This window comes from Fundulus heteroclitus, chromosome 2 (assembly GCF_011125445.2).
Source record: "Fundulus heteroclitus isolate FHET01 chromosome 2, MU-UCD_Fhet_4.1, whole genome shotgun sequence".
NCBI lineage: Eukaryota > Metazoa > Chordata > Actinopteri > Cyprinodontiformes > Fundulidae > Fundulus > Fundulus heteroclitus.
In genome coordinates, this window is record NC_046362.1 from 20,014,740 (window position 1) to 20,033,786 (window position 19,047).

Below are 19,047 nucleotides of genomic sequence, written 5' to 3' on the forward strand. Positions count from 1 at the left end.
CTGTTTTAGTCCAGGACTACAGTCCAGAAACTTGCCGTTTCTCCTCAGTGGACCAACTATGGGCTCAGGATATTTGGTTATTTGCATCCATTTGCTGATGGTACAGCCTTTACATGAACATTTTCTCTTTCCTTTTACAACCCATGCAGACATACTTCATTAACACCACCCTCCATCGCTACATTTTTCTTCCTCTGTCAGGAGACTTCGTGTTTGCAGTGAGCTCTGATGACAACTCTGAGTTCTGGCTCAGCACAGACAACTCCCCGCTCAACGTTCAGTTGCTGGCCTGGGTTGGAAAGGTACGCTTGTTTGATACCTCCTGGTTTTTACGGTGCTTTTTTAACACAGTAGTCTCTGTGACACGTGTTTGCACATGTGCCTTTGTTTTTATCAGACCGGCGCGGAGTGGACAGCCCCGGGGGAGTTTGAGAAATACGCCAGTCAGACCTCCAGACCGGTTAGGTGAGCTCTGAACTACGACACGATAAAAGAAAAGACTAATTCCCTTCAGACTCTTTCCACTGGTTTAACTTCCAGACTTTGTTGAACTCCTTTTCTGATTTTAACAATTTACAAAAAACATCCTAAAAGGATTTTTAAATTTTTTTTGTGTGCAATTTTGTCTTTTTGTGCCAGGATTGATGTAAACTTGCCTGCAAGCTGAATTCCCACGCTTGTGCGTTCACAAACACACAAGAATCTATCTTGTCCCGCTGCCGCCTCCGCCGTTCGAGAACCGACCCATTTTGGGTCGGCCAATCTCGTCGCTGTATTGGGGTTTAAGGCGAGACATACAGCTGTGACGAAAGCAAGAGCTGCCGAGCCAAGATAAACACGGCAGCGCAAGAGGACGCACGTTTTTTGTCAGATATTATATATTCATCAAGAATATCAAGAAGTGCCTTGACCAGCATAACTGATTGTGGTTTCTCATGGCACCTGCTGCTTTCATTTTCATTTGATACCGTGTTTGGCTAAAACCAAACTTTGGTAGGCGGGCATTAGGTGTCGCTTCGCCCAATCAGCTCTGAAAGTACTGCTGAATGTCTCTCCTTTCCCCAAACGGATTTGGTAGGAGCAGGCCCCGGGTTGATAATGTGCACAACAGAGAGTGTGACACATTATCAGTTTGGCTTGCCCTGTTGGCACTGATGGTCGGTTACCTACTCATAACCCAGTCTTTTTTTTTTTATTTTTTTTTTTTTATTGGGACTATATTGGTAACCTGACCCTAGCCAGATTGATATCGCTCCGCCTAGCTTCACTCACATCCATCTAGGATGGATGGGATGGAGCATCTCTCCAACTGAGAGTGATTTCTCCAACCAATTGTATTGTCCAGCCAATCAGGACGCAGGGCTGGAGTTTCATAGATGTGACGTAGTGGAGAAGCGACCGTGAGACTGTTTTGATTCAGACAACAATGGCGGCTCGCATCGAGGAAGCAAGCGTTTACATTGACGCTGCTATTTCTCCCGTGTTGTCCAATCTACCTAATACTGTTTCATTAAAAGAACATCAGAGAACGGTTCTGAAGGCTTTTGTTGGTGGAAACGATGTTTTTGCCCTTCTCCCGACCGGATTTGGCAAGTTTTGTTTTCCGGGGCGCGCCCGTGGTGGACGCGCCTGTGACGGAGCGGTTGGCGCGAACCATGTTAGGAGGCCTTTAGTCCTCGACGCGGTCGGCCCGGGATCGACTCCGACCCGCGGTGCTTTGCCGCCTGTCTTCCCCCCTCTTCCTGTCAGCTCACTGTCAATAAAACGCGTGCCACTAGAGCTGCAAACACATTTAAAAAAAAAAAAAGTTTTGTTTTTTCCTCTCATCAGCGTCACACGGGTTAGCTTCGGTGTGAGTGGTTGAAATAGCACGTCGATAAAGATGACAGACAAGTGGCTTATCCAATCATATGCAAGGATTGTTGATAAGGCCCAGCCTTCTGAAACACCATTCCTATGGATCTGTCCCAGATGGATGAGTGAAGCTAGGCGGAGCGAAATCCATATGGCTAGGGTCAGGTTACTATAATGGCACTAAGATCGGAAATGAATGAATAACTGCATGTTATCATATGAAACCAGTTAGAGCAAGGATAAACCTAACACTTCCTGCAAATACCATAAAAGCAAGTGCAGTCATGCAAAATCAAAGCGCACTTCCCCATTTTAAGGATTGACTTATTAAAGAGTGGCATAAGCCGCTGATCGTTACCAAGCCTAAATCAAAGTAACTGCAAATCAACAATAGCGCATAATCTTTTAGTGTATGCCATGATTTATGTTGCAAAACAATGCCAAATACAGAATCGGTGCATAGAAAAATAAATACAAGCAATTGTTGAATCTAATAAAGAGCATGTTTTTTGCAACACTAATATATAACGAAAGTTGAAAATATATAAAGTCAAATAATTTAAAGGCATTGCAACCAAATACTTTCCAAAATAAGAAGATGATGGAAACTCTCCGTTCTTGAAAAATAAATTTTGAATGTTATTAAATATGAGATGTTGTCTGGCTATACTTTGAGAGACCAGCAAACAGTTTCCCGGTCTCTTTCTGTGTGTGGCAAAAGTTTAACCTTTCTGGTACCTAGACTGTTGCTGACACAGCAGTTTGCTGGAGATGTGTCACAGAGTGTAGGTGTAGTGTGTCTGTGCAGGAAATGCACAATCTGGACCAGTTTGGTGGCTTGACACCGATGACGAGAACATAAAAGTTAGCAATAACCACACAGCTATCCAGACCGTTCACAAAATCGACTCTGAATGAGTGCTATTACAATTCTCACGGCAAATCCACAAGTGTGAAATCTATGGTTATCAAATTCTTTTGCATTACTCAAACGATAACGCTGCCTGTTACTGATAAAGCACACAAGGACGTTTTTTTTATTTATTATCATTGTTAATTTTGCTGTACTGGAAATCACGGCTTTGTGGTTTGTCTTTCAAGCTGCGCATGGTCTGACTGCCTTGTCAGAGTTTAGATATGAGTCATATATGTCTAGCACCGAGGCCTCAGTGAAACTAATTAAGTAAACTATTATTCCCACAGTACAGCTACAACAGAAGCCTAGTAGCGGTGTGAGTGGAACCCTTTTTAAAAAAATGTGCACAGAGATGGCAAATTTTTAGCATTTTATACTGGGTGTTCACCTAGACTAAAGATAATAATCACGGGTAAATATAACCGGACGAAAATTGCACAAAGGTTTTGATGAGTCAGGGTCTGTTTTTAATTTTGTTTTCTGTATACGGTCAAGCGGGGGCGGGGAGTGTTTTTAACTGTTCCTTGTCGTAGCAGTGAATAGAGAGCAATGCACCCATGCTGAAACTACTGAGTGGGCCGCTCAGGAGAAGGTTTATAATGGACTTCCACATTAAAGATGACAAATAGTCTTGAAAATAAACCATCCTCTTCCAAAGAAGGCTTAAAGCCACTAATGGGCTCAAACAAGCAGTGAGAAACACGATAATTCATGTGTCACAATAAAGGCAACCAATACTCGTCTGAGTAAAAACCTCCGTATTCCATGGAGTAATCATGTCGCTGCCCATCAGTCTGGGGAGTGTTACAAGACAATTTCTGAACAATCTGTAGTACATAAACGGAAAACATTTGAGACATTTGATAATCTTCTCAGAAGTAACCATCTCAGCAAATTTAACTCCAGACCGTGAAGTGTTCAGAGAATTGCAAAGCAAAAACCAAAAAGCTACATTTGAGGCCCAAAATGCAATGTTTGGAGGTGTTTGGCCCTAATGCAGTCTCATATTTGATAAAAACCAAGCTCGGCGCATCTGCACAAACATCCTATACCAATTGTAATGCACGGTGGTAGTGGGATAGGGATTAGGACTTTTTTTTTTTGCATGCCACGGGACCTGCGCTCTTACCGTTAATGAGTCAAGCACACACCTGTCTGTAAGTCAAAAGCATTATAGAGTCATTATGTGAAGCTATCAGCTCAACAAGTTAAGTTGGTCCAAAGGGGGCCACCATCCCAAAATAAGAGAAGTCCACAACAGAATGGCAAAAACGACCAAGGTGTTGCTGTGGTCCAGACATCAACACGATTGAAAAACTGTAGAGAACTGTGCAGAAACAAGTGACCTAAAACCGCCAATGAACTGAAGCATTCCTCCACAGTGATGAGACTCATTGTCATACAGAAACCACTTCAAGCTATTTCTGCTAAAGATGATTGACAAACTGTTGACTCATAGAATGTAGTTGTTTGTTTCCTGACTAAAAAAATGACAATTGATCCCACAGAAGCATTCTTGATCTTAAGATAAAAAAGAAAATGCTTTTAGTTTAGGAAAATGTAGTTGTAAAACTGATCTCAAAAGTTTTTTTTACATTTATTATTCAAGTGGCTTGAGTCATTCAGAAAACTGAATGGTTGACGGTTGTTAAATAGGTTCCAAGAAGTCATGACAGATTTTAATCTGACCATAAAACTGCGGTCTCATTTTAGTAGAAAATGGAAAAGTTTTTTTATTTTTTATTTTTTTTTTCCCTTAATACAATCCTAACTGTCTTACAGGCTTTCTGCTCAAAAGAGATACTTTTTTGAAGTTATTCACAAGCAAAATGACGAGGGGACTGACCATGTGGAGGTGGCTGTAAGTACACCACACTCAGATCAAGTGATGTTTCTTCAACAATCAAGCTGAGATGATTCCTTTTTCTCTTTGGGTGTTAAAGTAGAAAGACATTTTTCCTCTCTCTCTTTTCTTTAAGTGGCAGCTGTTGGACCACAGCTTCAAATTCGTGCTTATTGAATCCAAGCACCTCTCCCTTTATGTTGGTAAGGGCCCCCAAACCTTTAGTCGCATGATGTCTGTGCGTCCTGAACGTGACACACACACACACACTTCTCTCATTCTAACGCTGCGTCCTGCAGATGAGTCGGACCTGATGATGAGCCACGTTGCCCACATCCCACAGACGGCTGCGAGCCACGAACGCCCCCCCGAAAAGCGGCGCAGCGCTGCAGCCGACATGCTGAGGGAAGACCCGAGAGACACGCTCCACCAAGGTGAGAGAACGCGTTTCCTATCGTCCCCGGATGTCGGCGTCGAACGAGTCGTTTCCTCTCGCCAACAAAGCCCAACACAATCGTGACGCAGATCTGTGTGTTGTTTATTTTGCAGTCCATCTGATAAACGGCAAGTTCCTGCAAGGCCTTCTTCCTGACTGCAACTACAACCCCACCTACACTATTAAAGACTTCCCCCTGCTGCGTTACCAAGGACTGCAGTTTGTACGTTTTTATTTGGTCTCTGGTAGAGATGTGGACGTTATACTCCATGTATTGGTACTCTCGAAATGCGTTTGCGACCGTTTTTCATGTCACAAGCAGAAGTTTTGATGTATTTATTGGGTTTTTATGTGATAAGAGTTGGGAAGCGGAGGGAAAAATATAATATGCAAGACCTAATGCTTGGGCAAAAAAAAAGGTCAAGAATCAGGCTTCTGGTGCAGCAGCAATCACCCAGAAAATGTTTTAAAACTGCTTGATGGAGCTCCACACCGGGCATTTGCTTTCCCGACTGTGATCTCCACTTTAGAAGATGATAACGACTTCAATGTGAGCGGGGATATTCACCTTTGAGCAGGTTTACCTTCCAGATTCCAGACCCTGTTTAGGTAATTTGCATAAAATCCCAGTACAGTACATTAAAATTGGTGTTTGTATCTTGGAAAACACTGTGGAAAAAGTTCAAGGGGTATGAATACTTTCTCAAAAATATTTCTCTATTATTCACATCTGAAGGTGAAGAATACACAATGGAAATATAGTGATTTGTGTGTAAAATTGGAAATAATCAGTATAATTGCCAGTTCTGCCACAAGGTTCAACAACTCTATTGGGGTTAAGATCTTAATCATTCAGCAAACCCTTGCTGAGGCACATTTTAAAGTTTTCTCTTTTAACCTGGCTCTGTGCTTTATTAATAAAACTGTCAATCCGATGTTTGGCTCCACTACAGATTTTATTCTTATTGGCTATATTTTGAGATTTCTATTTCTAATACTAAACCCAAGCTTAGTTCACATCCCTTCTGAAGTCTATTCGGCATTTGAAACTACTAAACTTTTTCTTCTCCTTCATGTTTAATCAAGACTGTGCAACTGTATAACGTTTTCAGAACCGCATCATTTCTGTCTTTGTGATCATAAACTGTGCTCTCTTACCTTTTTTAAAGTTTATAAAGCGATTTACATTCATCTCCATAGGTCCAGCTGTCTTACATCTACCCAAACGACTACACCCGGCTCACACACATGGAGAGAGAAAACACCTGCTTCTACCATGAGAGCCCCTACTACAAGAGGATGTGAGACCCTCATAAAAAAACAAAATCATGACACATTTAATCAGAATGTCAACAAAAGGCTCTGCACTGCAAAAAGGGAACTAAAATTAAGTAAAAAATTTCTTGAAATTTGTGCATTTTTCCTTGATTAGACTATTTGCCAATAGAATGAGATTTTTGTACTTAAAACAGGAACAATTCATCTCTAAAATAAAATAATTAGACATCCTGCACTTGAAATAAGATGATGGAGATGAATTGTTCCTATTTTAAGTGCAAAAATCTTATTTCATTGGCAAATAGTCTTATTTACCTGCTCTAATCAAGGAAAAATACACTCATTTCAAGAAATTTTTACTTATTTTTAGTTCTGTTTTTGCAGTGTGTTAATTTCAGTAACTCAATTCAAAGAGTGAAACCGATAAAGATGCATTATGCACAGAGTGCCATATTGCAAATGCTTATTGTTGTTAATTTTTATGGTTATGCCTTACAGCAAATGAAACCCCAAAATTTAATGCACTCTCAAGATTAATTAGCCAGCACGTCTTTGTCATTATTTGGTGCACCAGTGTGGCAGAGCAGGGAGGCAATCAGCCTGGATTACAGAAGCCCATGTTGCTTTAGTAGTAGCCCTCAGTTCATCTACATTAAGTGTTGTGTCTTATCTTCCTCTGGACAATGATCCATAGATTTTATTTTTATTTTGGTCAGGCCAGTTTGCTGGTTAGTCAACCATAGTGACACCAGGGTCATTACATCAGGTGTTGCAACCGCTGGCAGTGTGGACAGGTGCCAAGTCCTGCCCAATAATGAAATCAACAACTCCATAAAGCTTGTCAGCAGAGGGAAGCGCAAAGTGCTCTAAAACATCCTATTAGACCACCGTACTGACTTTAAATGTGATAAAACTCAGTGGACCAGCACTAGCAGCTGAAATGGCACCCCCAAATCATTTCTGCCTTTGGAAACTTTGCATCGTATATCCCACAGTTTGATTCTCTGCCTCTCCACTCAGGACTCTGGGACCTGAGTTTCCAAATGAAATGCCACGTTTTCTTTCAGTGGTCCAAAAAGTCTGTGAATTTTTTTTCTTTAGCCCAAGTCTGATGTTCAGTCTGGTCCAGGACAGCCTTAACACAAGGAGTGTGACAGTGGTAACCCATGTCCTGAATACATCTGTGTCTGTGGTCGCTCTTGAAGCTCTGGCTCTAGCTGCACTCTTGACCTAGTGAATCTTTCCCCCGAAGTCTTGAATGGACTTTGGTTCATGATCCTCTCAAGGCAGTGATTATCCCCGTTGCTTATGCACCCTTTTGTACCTCACTTTGTCCTGCAACTAACCTTTCCCACGTTATGCTGTAAACTGTAAAGACCTAGCTTCTTAAATAATGTGCTTTTCTCACTTAATCTCCTTTTGGATGGTGTCAGTGAGTGTCTGCTGCACAGCTGTCAAGTCAGCAGTGACCCCCATGGCCCATGATTGTTAACCAGTGTTGGCTGTTCTGGTGTTGATGAAATTAACAACAGGAGCACTAAAGGGACAACCCCAAAAACAGCAGTGGTTGTACAGGTGGAGGCCACAGACATTTATTCCCAGCTCATTTTTGTTGACTGCTTTTCAGTAGTTTTCCATTTGACCAGAGTCAACGTCACTACTGGTACCATGAGGAGATACCTGGACCCTACAGGGGTTCCACCGGCAGCCCAACTCCACCAGGGTGTCACATCATTACGTGCCATTAGCTCAGTCTCATGGAGGAGATTTCATGAGACCACTAGTTACTCTTGGAGAGCTGTACAGGGCAGCTGGAGGTCCTTAACTCAATTAAATTTCAACAAAATTTTATTTATATAGCTCCAATTCATGAAACATGTCATCTCAAGGCACTTTACAAAGTCAAATTCAATCATATTATACAGAGTGGTCAAAAATGTCCTATATAAGGAATCCAGTTGATTGCATCAAAGTAACTCATTAGCAGGACCAGTATTTGTTCCTTTCTGCAAGGAGGAGCACTGCCAGAGACCTTCAAAAGGAGCTCCAGTGGGCCACTGGTATGAATGTCTCTGACCAAACCATTAGAGAGTCATCTGCATTGTCCATGTCTTTGCAGCAATCCCTCATACTGAACAAAAAGAGAGAGAACAAAAAGTTTAAAAGCCGAAATGACGACAAACAATGCAAACTGGAGAACAGTAGGGTGAGAGTGAGAAAAATAGACCCTGATGTCCTCCATTAGCCTAAGCCTATAGCAGCATAACTATAGAGGTAGCTCAGGGTAACATGAGCCGCTCTAAATATAAGCTTTGTCAAAAAGGAAAGTTTTAAGATTAGTCTTAAAAGTAGACGGGGTGTCTGCCTCACGGACCAAAACTGGGAGTTGGTTCCACAGGAGAGGAGCCTGATAGCTAAAGGATCTGCCTCCCATTCTACTTTTAGAGACTCTAGGAACCACCAGCAGACCTGCAGTCTGAGAGCGAAGTGCTCTGTTAGGAACATACGGGGTAATCAGAGCTCTGATATATGGTGGAGCTTGATTATTAAGGGCTTTATATGTTAGAAGAAGAATTTTAAATTATATTCTTGATTTAACAGGAAGCCAATGAAGGGAAGCTAAAATTGGAGAAATATGATCCCTCTTGTTGATTTTCATCAGAACTCTTGCTGCAGCATTTTGGATCAGCTGAAGACTTCAAACTGCATTTTGTGGACTTATAGTAAATAATTACAATAGTCCAGCCTTGAAGTAACAAATGCATGGACTAGTTTCTCAGCATCACCCCTGGACAGAATATTTCTAATTTTGGCAATATTCCGGAGGTGAAAAAAGGAAACTCTAGAAGCCTGTGGTACTCCACAAGTGACCCTAGAGTTTGAAGAAGATTTATTATTAACATGAACAAACTGGAATCTGTCCGACAGATAAGATTTAAACCAGCCTAATGCTTTTCCCTTAATCCCTACAGTATGTTCAAGTCTTTGTAGGAGAATATTGTGATCAACTGTATCAAATGCAGCACTGAGATCTAACAGGACAAGTACAGACACAAGTCCATTATCTGAGGCCATAAGAATATCATTAGTAACCTTCATCAGAGCTGTTTAAGTGCTCTGATAAGCTTATCACATTCTGTGTCAACATGAATGTTAAAATCCCCCACTATAATAACCTTGTCAGTATTTAACACCAAATAAGATAAGAAGTCTGACAACTGATCTAAAAACTGAGAGTAAGGGCCTGGTGGATGATCCAAAACAACAAACAGAAGAGGTTTTATTGCTTTGCAGTTTGGATGAGGGAAACTGAGGGTTAAATGTTCAAAAGAACTGTAATTATTAGTTGGCCTGGGGCTAATTAATAAATCAGACTGAAAGATGGTTGCTACTCCTCCTCCTCTTCCCGTAGATCTGGGAAATTTAAATAATTGGAGGGAGTTGACTCATTTATACTAACGTAGTCCTCTTGTAGCCAGGTTTCTGTGAGACGTAATAAATCAATCTGACTATCAGAAATCAATGTATTGACTAACAAAGTCTTTGAAGGGAGAGACCTTATATTTAATAGACCACATTTAATTGTTTTCTTTTTTGGTTCAAGGTGAGCCATATTGATTTTTATTAGATTTTTTATGATTTGCTCCTTTTAGATCCGTTTTGATCTGTTCAGTTTTGGCCGTGGGAAAGACACCGTTTCAATAAGGTAATGGGTGGGTAACAGTACAGAAGCTGCAGTGAGGCGTGTTAAACTACGACTCTGCTTCCTGTTCTGGACCCTGGGTTGTCAGCATTTAGGAGAACTAATAAATCCGGCCAGATTCCTAGAATGAAGAGCTGCACCATCCAAAGTAGGATGGATGCCGTCTCTCCGGATCAGACCAGGTTTTCCCCAGAAAGTTCGCCAGTTATCAATGTAGCTCACGTCGTTTTCAGGACACCACCTAGACAACCAGCGGTTGAATGATGACATGCGGCTAAACATGTCATCACTGGTCAGATCAGGCAGGGGACCAGAGAAAATTACGGAGGAGTTGGGCCTGGTTACCTGGCTGCTGCTGGAGGACCGCTACGTGAAGTTAATCTATGTGGCTCCGCGCTAGCTAAGGGGCGGCTATCAGCTGGTTTTTCAACAGCACGGAGCCGGGTCTTTAATTCTGACACCCTCACCTCCAAAGCTACAAAAACACTGCATTTATTACATGTACCATTATCACTAAAGGAGGCAGAGGACACACAGAGCAGGAGAGAGGGGTAGACTTAGACAGAGACAGAGAAGCTGATGGACGGATAGGGGAGAAAGCCATTGTGAGGCTAAAGCTAGGCTAGCAACCTCTTACCACGCCGAGAAAAGGCAAACCGTGTGAACATGAGGAGTTCCCAAATGTGTGGTGCAACAACAGAGCATATTTAAAAGTGCTTATGTGTTAGAAACAGATAGATGTTACAGCAAAGAGATTAAAGATACAAGCGAGAGAGTCTGAATCAAACACACCGCAATTCACACCGTGACAACAGGACGTGACACAATACACCTTAACGTAAACAGGAAGTGACCTTGGGTACAGGACCCATCTATCAGATAGATCTGATCTAACTGGCTTAAACGTTGTTGTTTTTTTCCAAAAGACAAACAACAGTGTTAAACATATTTTTCACTTGGCCCCCACTTCTGGAAAAACATGTCCCTTTTTTTGTTGATCTGATGCAACGTTCTAATGTTAAATGCTGTTTGTATTAGCTGGAGGCTTTAGAACGCTTAATGAATTGAGTTGCTGAAATAAATTAACTTTTCAATAATATTTTAATTTCTTGTATCTATGGATCGATTGAAACATTGTATACTGAAATAAGTGGGCTTTTCAGTCATTTTGTGAAACACACCTGGTCCTGTGCTTTCTACAGCAAAATTCTGTTACTAGGAGAAAAATGTAAACCTCATCATTAAGTCCATGTACAGTATATGGTGTTATTTCATTCAGTCTAACCTAAAAGCAGATAATGCTTGTTTAGATAATTGTTTTGTTTCCACCAGGTATGGTTTCTCTAGATACATGAGATTTGACCGTCCTGATGCACACAAAAAAGGAAACGCAGGAAAAGGTACTGTCTTTTTTTTTTTTTTTTTTTTTTTTTTTTACTTTCCATCAACTTGCTTGCAGAATCTGAATATTTTATTCTTAATATCTGACCTTGCTTTTGGTGAATGCCAGATTTTGGTTTGCAGAATATGAAGTCCGCCCAGGAGGAGGAGGACTACTACTTTGGAAATTATGCCAACAAGAGAGGGAAAGAACAAATGGCTGACCAGAGGAATTACGAGGTGTACTCAGACTATGGAGATGATTATGTACAGAACCACAGGCGTAAACTCTTCGCCTTTGATGCATGGGACCCTGGCCGTAAACTGGAGAAATCCCCTGATGAAAGAGGACACATAAAGGAGTTTCAGGATGGAAAAGACAAGGGTGGCATTCCACAAACTCAAAAGGAGCAAGAAAAAGCGGCTAAGCAGGTGTTAAACCAAAATCCGCACCAAAACAGGACGGAGGTAAAACAAGAAGGCTCAATTAAAAAAGCTGACCAAATAAAAAAGGTTAGACACGCAAAGAGACAGAAATTAAAAGCCAATATCAAACCAGAGCAAACTAATTCATCACTGCTTGCTGGTAAAGAGGAAGTTAATGCAAAGCAACCACCAGCTTTCCTGCCTCAGAAACACGGCTCCAACCAAGGTCCAGTCTGGAGAAAGCAGAAAACAAACAATACTCAAATCCAGGCAGTCAAAAATTCTCAGTTCGAAAACCAGAACAGGACTGCTGCTCTGCCTCAGAAAGCCAGGGTGGCCAAAAAAAGGCAGAAGCCTCCAGAGAGAGAAAATGTGCTCCATCCGGCCAACAACAGTCGTCTTACTATGCCAAGCAGAGGTGGCAACCATTTGTTCGTAAAATCAAATGAAGTGGAAACGGATCCTAGAAAAGCCCTCAGGGTAAAGGAGATAGAGCTGAATAAGCCTCTACAAACAGACCTGGATAATCACATTGATAGAAATGAAATGAATGCCCGGGGAAAAAAGGATCAAAAATTGTCATATTTGAAGGGAGAAGACGACAGAGGTCACAACGGGAATGAGAGCAGAGCAAATGCAACCCAGGGAGATTCAGAGTCCCTCTGGGGGCCACAAGGAAACCTGCCGATGGACCCCGACGAGGAGGACCTGACTCCAGCGCCAGTATTCGACACTCAGGTCAACTGGAACCAAACCTTCCAGGTGAACCAGCTAGACCTCCAGTCGCAGCGTTCCGACTGGATCGACCTGCAGTGCAACGTCTCCGGGAACCTGCTTCTGAGCCCCAGCGACGCTCTGACTGTGGTTTACGCCTTCATGGATCGCCTCAATGCCAAGCACAATGGGTGAGCACTGGTTTGAGTCTGTGTACATGCGGACACATGCTTTGCCTTTGTCAACATTTCAAACAAACTACAGAACAAGAAACTAAAGATATTTGTGTAGCCCAGCTCTAAATGAGATGCATTGAAAACTTAAATTAAACCCGATGCTTCACTCATTGAGTGGTATATGTCAGGTATCATTTTGATGATTATGGCCTACAACTGTACAAGTGTGGGGAACAATGCTGTCTTGACAGTTTTCCAGCTGATGCCTATTGGAGCCTCCAGTAGGAGGGTAAACCATTACAGGTCATCGCTACAGGAGCGCTGTATGCAGTCACATTAATGGTAAATTGACTGGAAGCAAAACTTGGTTTATAAAATGCACAAGCAGAGATGATAACTTCAGCTTTGAGAAGACTGTAAAGTAATTCCTTCTCAAGAGTTTGTGGAAGATTAACAAGGTGTGGACTCCAGCTGGAGTCTGTGCTTAACGACCCAAGACACACATTTGTATCCTGAACATGGATTATAGCTGTTGCAGTCCTTTGTGTTAAGCCACTCCTGAAGCAAACATATTGGAAGCATCTTATCTGGGTTATGGAGAACTCTTACTGTAGTCCACGGTCAAATTTTACTTTTCATTTGTAAATGAAGGTCCCAGAGTCTGGAGGAAAAAATGGAAAGGATGCTTGGGGTTTAGTTTAAAATTCTTAGCTTAATGAATGAGTGTCTATTCTTTAGCTGAAATACTAACATGGATTAACTTTATGGTTTATATACTAATTTACTTAAAAACAGTGATGCTGAATAAGTAAATCAGTGCCTTGTAACGTTACTCTGACAGGAGCCAGCTTGCTTCATAAGGCAAACATATATATGGCATATACAGGCTTTTTCATTTTCAGTCATCTGTAAACAGTTGTCGGAGTTTGGTTATATGTTTTTATGACTCTTTACCAGGGACATGTGCAAGATCCACTTTTTTAAACCCTTAAACACATTTGTTTTGTGTACTTTGAGTCTCTAGGAGTGCAGAAAAGTGCTGTATAGATATCTCCAGATTCATATTTTTTTCATTCCGTTCAGCTTTCTCTGTTTTCTATTACTTTGTGTTTTGAACAATAACCTTACAGTATGTCCTGCGGAGCTGCTAAACAAAGTCATTGACTTCCGGCCTATCGATTTCGTGAATCCACCATCTTAATTTCTCGCTGCAATTTTTGTAGTCCGACCTTAAGGATGCCAAAGCTACAAGTGGATAAGTCAAAATGTTCGGTTGTTGTATAAAACCCACATAATTCATTACACCATCCAGCGTACTACGGAATTGGCTGAACGGTGTGGAGTGGAACGCTCCGTCACCTAGAAGGGGGGTGAGATGTGAAGTGCTGCATTTTCATCTAGAGAACGCACCAAGACGAGTTCCTCTCAGATGCACCTCAGAACAGGGGTGACAAAGGGGCAACAATGAGGAAGTCACACCAAAGCATTGTGGATCCACTTCATATTGACCACAACTGAATGATTTAAATGTAAAAAGGAAGGCATTAAAAACCACAAGTGAGATTAATCCTAGATCTAATAAAACAAATTACGTGAAATAGTCGGTGTGCATGTAGCGTGCAATTCTCTTCTATTTTACAACTTATTTGATACCATTCATTTGAAATGATCAAACTTTGTTTTGTGCATTTATTTCATTAACGTATTCATTATTAGTTCGTGTTTGATCGTGCTTGCAGGCGATTCACGTTGGTTCGCGTGGTCAACATAGTGAGGCGCGTGGACGGGTACAGGGGCAGCCGCTACCTCCTGGAGCTGGAGCTGAAGGATGCCAATGGCCAGCTGCTGCGTCTGACGCACTACATCTACGCTCTGATCCGCAACAGTGCGCAGCGCAGCCGGGACTTCGCCTTCCAGCGCTCGCAACCTCAGCTGCTTCTGTGCAACCCAGTGGGGTTCCGCTGGAATCCCGACGCCACCGTTCATTTCATAGTGCCTGGTAAGTCTCGTCTTCCTCTTATTCCAAGACTCGTAAGAGCTGCCTTTTAGTAATGTTGACTCATTCTGCTTTTAGTTAGGGGGGAAAAAGCAATATTAATGAATATTGATTGCCAATTATAAGACTTATTTCCTTAAAAGTCATATATCAAAGATTGTGGTCAACTTGTAGATGGGGTTGTTCTTTAAGCTCATAGTAGTTATACTTACTTCCCAGTCTGAAATTTTAAACAAATATATTTTAAATATTTTTAGCACAAGTCAACTGAAAACATGTAAAGCGACAAAAGAGATTATGTCATTGTTGTGCTATTACACATGTATTACGTTATTTAATGATTTATTAAATAACCCTTGGTCTGTTAGATGTTGTCCTGCTAAATAAAAATCAATAACCTTTAGGCAATGTTCCCCCTAATTCTTTCATGTGTCTGAGCAAACATACAGACTGCCTTAGCGTTCACTTGACCTCTGGGAGCAACATTGCACGTGCACACTGAGGCTACATTACGCCTGTCCAAAACCTGAGATTATAACAAACTACATGGTTTACTACAAGAATGAAGTTACAGCAATAATTTATTTTAAATTACTTAATTTAGATAAAACTGATTTAGCCAGATTACATAAAAATGACAAAAGTCTTGGATTTTCTAAAGAGCTGTATAGCTGTATAGCATATTTTTATTCCAGAGTAGCGTTCCTGCTAAGGAAGAACTGAGAGATGTGCACATCGTTCAGAGTTTGAATTTTATTGCCATTAAACTATTTACATTTTCTGCAGTGAGATTTAGCACAAGCATGTGGTATTGTGCAGACTCTCTTCTGTCAGTCTCCTCCAGGGCAGCTGTGACTACAGTGTAGCTCATCACCATCAGGGTGTGAATGCGTGGATGAATGGCTAAATGAGTGACCAGTGTAAAGCGCTTTGGGGCCGTCAGATGATTCATTTCAATATTCTCAGCCACACATCGCTTTTCTAACACAATGAGGGAACGCTCTCAGTTCTGAACAATTTACGTTGTGCTGCTCTGCGTTTTTATGCCAACGGCAGCTTTTTGATAACGTAGGAGACACAGAAAATCTTTCAGAAGCAGCTGTATGTCGGGCTGTCAGGAATGTTGTACTGTTGCACTGTTCCATAGTCAGAGACCCACAAGATTAATAACAGAACTACACAGAATGAAAGCAATAATTTATTCTGTATCAAATTTTGGCACTTCCAGCTCTAATTTTCCATTCATATATTTTAGTTTCTATTCATATATTTTTTCCCCCCAACACCGTTAGGGCTACTGCACATTTCTTCACTTAAATAACACCACCTTTACTTCAGCTGAAAATATACATATAGCCTATATGATTAATATAAAGTGAGGTTGGCACAGATTAAACACCTACAAGACAATCAGTGTCAACTCATTTTTAGAATGATGGGTGAACAATGCTGGCAAAAAGATGAATGAACATATCAGTTATTTCAATAACTCACACCATCCGATCATTACTTGCATATGTTGAATATAGCCAATTAATGCTTTACTTGAGTACTGTTAAACATAAGAAAAACTTAAAACTTAACCTTACCTGATTAGACTGTATTTTCACACTTCATCATGATTTGCTGCCATGTCCTTTCAATGCTTTTTGTAATCAATGCGCCGCCCCCCACTCCCCCTTTTGTGCTGAATGAGTGAAGTGTGAGAAAACAGCTGTAATTCTCCATCAAATAACTCTTATATCACTCATGCATTGACCTTTTCAGCTATTCTCTGTCGCCAGCTCTCTTTTCAGCAGCAACAGCATTGTTTCTTATGTTTTGATATTCTCCATAAGCCTTCAATAAATATTTCTAATAACTCAAGCATCAATCCAAACCACAACAGTGACAGAAAAATCTTCAGTTAAAGTGTAAGTTCCTCATCGTGGTGAATTACTGTTTGTGGCAAAAATTGGAATTTAAAAAAACAAAATTTCTAGCATTATTCACTTCAATCATTTCTGCTCCAATTCTGACCGGCATTGATACTCTGAGTATACGTCAGCACTTTCATTTCTCCCAGCCTTTTCACCAAAATAAGTCATATTTGCCAGCTTGGCAGGATTGTCTAAAACATGGCGGCAGTGAACGGAAGCAGCCGAAAGTCTCACGTTTCTACAAACTTCTGAGGGTTTACTTTCACTACAGAAATCTGGCCATCCTGCAACTCAAAATCAATTAGTTCAAGCCGTTTTCTAGCATGTCGTTTGGCTCTAAAAGGTTTCTTCAAACTAATGTTACACTGTTAGTGGCTGGAAATCAAAATACTGATATACAATCAAAAAGCAACTGTAGACAAATGCTCTCTTTTCCAATTTGCTCAGCGACTAATGAAAAGAACGAGCCGCTGCTGCCACTCAATGAAAATGATGCTGATATTATTATTATTATTATTATTGTTATTATTAAAATAATAATAATAATAATAATAATAATAATAATAATAATAATAATAATAATAATAATAATAATAATAATAATAATAATAATAATAATAATAATAATAATCTTCTTATGCCTGCAAAGAGAAACATTTGGAGATAGCCGAATATAGATCTAGTGCCATGGGCAGGAGTGTGTCATCTTTACCATAAAAGCACAGTTTTTTTTCAGCTGCATAAATCGCCTCGAAATACAAATAAATATATGGCTGAAAGTATTGGCATAACTAAGACTGTTGCTCCAGGGGTAGCATATGGTCTGTAATGATAAGAGCAGGGTATTTTTTTTTTTTTATTGTCAATAGGATGCTTTTCACACATTTGTGTGGATTCACGTATTTGTGAACAACAAACTTGGAGTGAATCGGTTTCAGACATTATTGCTAATATTCCGGTTTTTAAAATAATGTCCCGTTATTGTAATTATAGTCAATTTTAGAGCACATGCTGCATGTTTATTTAGAGATGGTCATATCATTTTTGTGGATGTGATTTTTTTTTTTTTTTTTTTTTTTTTTTCCAGTTAAAAATCAAGCTCGGTGGGTGCAGCAGCTGATTACAGATATGGAGAAAGTGTTCAGAGAAAGCGGAGATTCTAACTTCAACCTGATCATCACAGACTACGGCAGCACCGATATGGACGTAGAGCAGGCTCTGCAGAAATCCTCACTCCCAAGGTCTGCGCTTGTCTGTGTTTTGGGGGCTGTTGTTTTATTCTGCACGAAACCTGTTTGGCAGCAGGCGTAACATGCTATTACGGGTTTAACAGGTACAAGTATGTCAAGCTGACTGGGAACTTTGAACGCTCAGCTGGTCTGCAAGCAGGAATCGATCTAATAGATGTGAGAATTACAACAATACAGCAAATGAAGCACAACTTTAACTCTCTAAATATAATTTGTATGATTGTAATTTACCTCCTGTGTTTCTTTCTCAGGATGACCACAGCATTGTGTTTCTTTGTGATCTCCACATCCACTTCCCTTCCTCCATTACTGATGTAATCAGGAAGCACTGTGTGGAGGGACACATGGCTTTTGCACCTATAGTGCTCAGACTGAACTGTGGCAGCACACCATCAGAGGCCAGAGGTGAGCAATAACTTTGCTTTTTACAGTGAATCTTCACCTGCGCCTGCAGCTTTGCTGCAGTGAGATGGTACAGACTTTCAAACTCTAAATTGCTGCAGATGTTCGACCTGTCAGTAAAAAGGATCTTACATGCGTACGTACTGCAAATTCTGACATTGAGCAAATAATAAAAAAAATGAAAATAAAAAAAAGAAACAGGGGGACTTTCTAGGTGGCTTATTGGCGATTTTCTATGAAATTTTAATTAACATTTGATATTTGTTCTTTAGTTTGTGTTAAGGTACACAGAGCATAAATTTGCACGAATGTATTATGCACATAAGCCACATGATGCAATTAAAAAGGCAATATGTTTAATTAAAACAATTGTATTTAGATTTTGTTTTTGTTTTGGTGTATTTGAAACTTATAATAACACACACTTACAAATTTACTGAAAACAATATTTAAACAAAACATGGTTCTTTTACACCTGATACCCAACTATTCCTAAGCCTTGGCGTAATCTAATAGGTTGGGTTTTTTACACTTATTTATTTACATATTTATTTTGTTCTCTTTTATACAAAATCATTTTTGAAGAAATAATTTCTTTATTTGCATTTTTATAAAGAAAATTGATATTGCATCACTTTTGTATCATTCATGATGAATAAAAGAACATTTATTGGCATTGCAGCAATCACACCCTTTTTGTAATCACTGGGCAGCTTTTTTCATGTTTCTTCTAGAAATGTAGGTCTCCTTGGCA

The 19,047-nt window shown here is 40.4% G+C and overlaps 1 protein-coding gene across 1 annotated transcript in view; it reads left to right on the forward strand.

Annotated features, from left to right (window-relative positions):
- Positions 1-19,047, forward strand: part of b4galnt3b (beta-1,4-N-acetyl-galactosaminyl transferase 3b) — a 38,724-nt gene that overhangs the window by 14,972 nt on the left and 4,705 nt on the right. The window contains exons 5-18 of the mRNA XM_036150197.1: positions 10-100; positions 202-302; positions 398-465; positions 4,553-4,631; positions 4,750-4,816; positions 4,913-5,047; positions 5,163-5,272; positions 6,250-6,350; positions 11,363-11,430; positions 11,541-12,741; positions 14,466-14,725; positions 17,729-17,882; positions 17,975-18,047; positions 18,143-18,296. Coding sequence (XP_036006090.1) covers positions 10-100; positions 202-302; positions 398-465; positions 4,553-4,631; positions 4,750-4,816; positions 4,913-5,047; positions 5,163-5,272; positions 6,250-6,350; positions 11,363-11,430; positions 11,541-12,741; positions 14,466-14,725; positions 17,729-17,882; positions 17,975-18,047; positions 18,143-18,296 — 2,662 coding nt within the window. The remainder of the gene's footprint in view (positions 1-9; positions 101-201; positions 303-397; positions 466-4,552; positions 4,632-4,749; positions 4,817-4,912; positions 5,048-5,162; positions 5,273-6,249; positions 6,351-11,362; positions 11,431-11,540; positions 12,742-14,465; positions 14,726-17,728; positions 17,883-17,974; positions 18,048-18,142; positions 18,297-19,047) is intronic.